Source organism: Crocodylus porosus, unplaced genomic scaffold (genome assembly GCF_001723895.1).
Source record: "Crocodylus porosus isolate Cpor-Errol unplaced genomic scaffold, CroPor_comp1, whole genome shotgun sequence".
Taxonomy (NCBI): Eukaryota; Metazoa; Chordata; order Crocodylia; family Crocodylidae; genus Crocodylus; species Crocodylus porosus.
In genome coordinates, this window is record NW_017728932.1 from 3,094,137 (window position 1) to 3,097,513 (window position 3,377).

The 3,377-nt window shown below is 44.9% G+C and overlaps 1 protein-coding gene across 2 annotated transcripts in view; it reads left to right on the forward strand.

Annotated features, from left to right (window-relative positions):
• The window catches only part of IFT22 (intraflagellar transport 22), a 77,895-nt gene that overhangs the window by 73,329 nt on the left and 1,189 nt on the right, over nt 1–3,377 (forward strand). Inside the window, exon 4 of one of the 2 annotated variants that reach the window (XM_019545437.1) lies at nt 36–238. In XM_019545437.1, the coding sequence (XP_019400982.1) occupies nt 36–238 (203 nt within the window). The remainder of the gene's footprint in view (nt 1–35; nt 239–3,377) is intronic. The other variant, XM_019545436.1, reaches the window with a different exon arrangement.

A 3,377-nucleotide genomic window follows, 5' to 3' on the forward strand; every position in this document is an offset into this window, starting at 1 on the left:
CCAGCTTCCCATTTTTCACTTATCTGCTTTCCGAGGTTTGAATCTTGCTGGCCAGCTCTGATGAAAGACGCCCATGGTGTTGTAATCGTTTTCAACCCAGACCTGCGCAGTCACCTTAAGGAAATTGAAACCTGGTACTCCTGCTTTGTGCAGCAGCAGCAGTTACTGGACAGCCAGTGTCTCCTGGTTGCACATCACAAGCCTGGCAGTGCTGTGGAGTCAGAAGGTCCTGCTTTGGGTAAGAAGATAAAAATGTTCATTTCAATCCTGTATTTTATTTACACGCTTTATTCTGAAGCTGATGATGTTTCATGACCTTTGCACTTCTGTAGTCCTTTGTACTTGATGAGAGTGTTTTGCAGACCTGAACAATTTGATTTCTCTCAGTCCGTCTATATACCTGTGTGGCAGAAAGCCACCTTGGTTTCTCCCCAAAATCTCTGCCCTGTGACAGTGTGATTAAGATGGGCCCAGCACAGGAATCACACCTCAGCCTGTCTCTTTAGGTAACTTGAGCTGGCTGCATTCCTGAGGGAGGGGGGAACCTGCTCCCTCTGCCTAGTGTCTGGCATCAGCCACCTGGGTGAGGGGCATCTACCTGGGGAGCTGGAACTGCCCGGTAACAGGTGATGTATTTCAAATTGGTTGGTTGGCTGACAGCCAACTGGGACTGACGTCCACTGGACCGGGTGAATGAGGTCACAGGGGCTATATAAGTTAGGACTGCCCAGGAGGAAGGGGCAGCAGCCATGCGGGGGACACAGAGGAGCTTTACCATCTGAAACTGGCTCTCTCCCCCAAACTCATGAGCTAGAAACGGCCTGCCTCCAAAGGGAAACTTCACCAGCCTTTGGATGATGCTTGTGAGTAAGCTACTCGAGATCTGATAGATATCTAGCTGGCAGTAATTCAGATGCGTGATCAAAAGGCTACCTCAGCCAGACTGTTTGCTCTTTAGGATTTCTAGGATATTGCTCAATCTTGTACCCTATTTTCACCCTACCCCTGTAATCGATAAAGTTCTTCTTTGTGACCTGTGTGGGAGATTTATTGAGGAGTGGGTCTAAATTATGCCTAAGAGACCCCTTAGGTCTGCGGACTAAGGGAGACTTTACTTTTTGCCTCCGGACTTGGGGAAGTGCCCTGAGTGCCTGTGCTGCGTTGAGTACCTATAGGACTTGAGGCCTGTGTTTCCCCGAGGACACAGGGCCGAGAGTGAGTCCATTCTCGGGGTGGTGGCAGCTACATTACCTCAGGCTAGCAAGTGTGCTCCAGGAAGGGGGTCGGCCAGACGTAAGGTGCCCCTAGGGAGGCATTCGGAGCTTGGAAGGTGGTCTGGCACAGGGAGGTGGGCGGCTCAACGCAGGAGCGCCCCCTACTGGCCCGCCACAACATGTCATAGCCGTCTTACAGATGGGAGAAGCATTTGAGTGATTTTGCACAAGGTTGTTCACTGAATGCAAGTTAGAACCAAGTAAAAAGTTCCTGATTAAACTGCGCTTCTTCAGTTGCATGAGAGCTTCTTACATTTTATCGTCCTTCTGTCTTATCTCTTTTTACTAATTATTTTAGTGACCATTTTAAATCAGAATTTTATAGGCAAAAGAATAGGAGTTTACTGAAATCGGAAAATATCTTCCTTGTGCTTAAAAGGTAATGCAGATACTTCTTATAAGAAGTATTTGAAACTACTTGATCCTCAGGAGAATACATTGCTTTGTGGAGCTGAAAACAGATGAATTAAAAATGTAAGAACATGATACTCTTTTAATTTCTTTCACCCCACTATAACTGATTCCAAAGGAATTGCTCTGAGTTGCACATTGTGAGAAGCAAAGCATCCCCCAGCTTTTCTGATGGAGGAAGATGACTGCATGTATGAGAGAGAGAGATCTTTTCAAAAAATTCTCTTTTAACTTGGCTTTACTACAGGAGTTTCAAACCTGCCGCTAGCGAAGACTAACATTAAGGAACGTAGAGGGAAAGACAATGTCTTAATCACAGAATATAGGAATCTACGCTATCAGACCTCTAAGGAAAGGCTATAAACGTTTATTCTAATGTAATAAAAGCTTTTGTCTGTCTGTCTGTCCATAACGCTGTGGGCCAGCTGCGTGTGCACCTCTGTGAGGGCACATGCCCATTGGCTGCAAGGGCCCGGAGCATTGTAGACAGAAGGGGTGAGGGAACTGCTGAGCTGGCCCCCCCCTCCCCCCCCAAACAACAGCCAGCAGGGAAGAAGGGGAGCAGCATGGGGAAGTGGGGGTTCCAGTGGCAGCAGCCCCACAGGATGCTGGGTGGTGGTGCTCCCTCTCCCCCACCCCTCCCCCCCATCATTCATGACAGGCAATTTGCCAGTAGTCCAATAAAACTAAAAGCAATCCTGGAAAATATTGAGTGCATGCATGAAAAATGGCTCAGATTGGTCAGACCAGAATAGAAGAGTTTTAGGAATCACTTCTGCATTACAGCAAACAACACTTTCCTTAACCTGTCCAATATGTTTATTATAATTATTTTCTATCCATGCTCCTTATCCAAAGTGGAAAGGGAAAGTTTTCTTCTAAAACTTCCTCTTTCTCCTGCCTTTGAACATCAGAATTCATTATAATGATGTCAAATACTGCATTGTGAAACAGACATGATGTAAACAAGTATTAGTAGGGGAGGCTAAAAAGTAGTAACACAGCTTTACCTTTTTCTGTTCATCTATGGTTCTCTAAACGTTTTGTAAGTTAATGATATTACTCACTTTTTATAAGTGGTACAAACAAAGTGGAGAGAAACCTTGCCTAACTTGGAGACCGAGTCACCTTCAGAGTTAAGTCCACAATCAAGTTTCCTGACTCCTAGTCAGGTTTTCTAGCCACTGCATTACTCTGTGTTGTTTTTCTCACCTAAATGAGTTTCATTACATTTTTCAAATCTAGATTGCAGATTGGACCTTTTATTTGAATGATGAATCGGAGTGGTTAGGTTATAATGTTGAAAACCCTTTCAGAATGTAATTGTAAAAAATCTTTTTACTTCTTCACAGTGAGTAAAGAATATCTGATAACTCCATTTCTTTACATTCTTACTTATTGGTTGAACTATTACTTAAACTCAAAAGCAAAAATGTCAGCCTTGACATCAAAGGCTGAAGGGATTTCATCCATCAAAGAGCTTAACTGAAGTACTATGTAGTGACAGTGCATAGAATCATAGAAGTAGGGTCGGAAGGGACCTTGTAGATCTTCAAGTCTGACCCCCCGCCTGGGCGGAACAAAAGACTGGACTCATTTGAGTCCAGCCAGGTAGTCATCAAGCCTCTTCTTAAAGATCCCCAGGGTAGGAGCCAGCACCACTTCCCTAGGAAGTTGGTTCCAGCTCCTAGC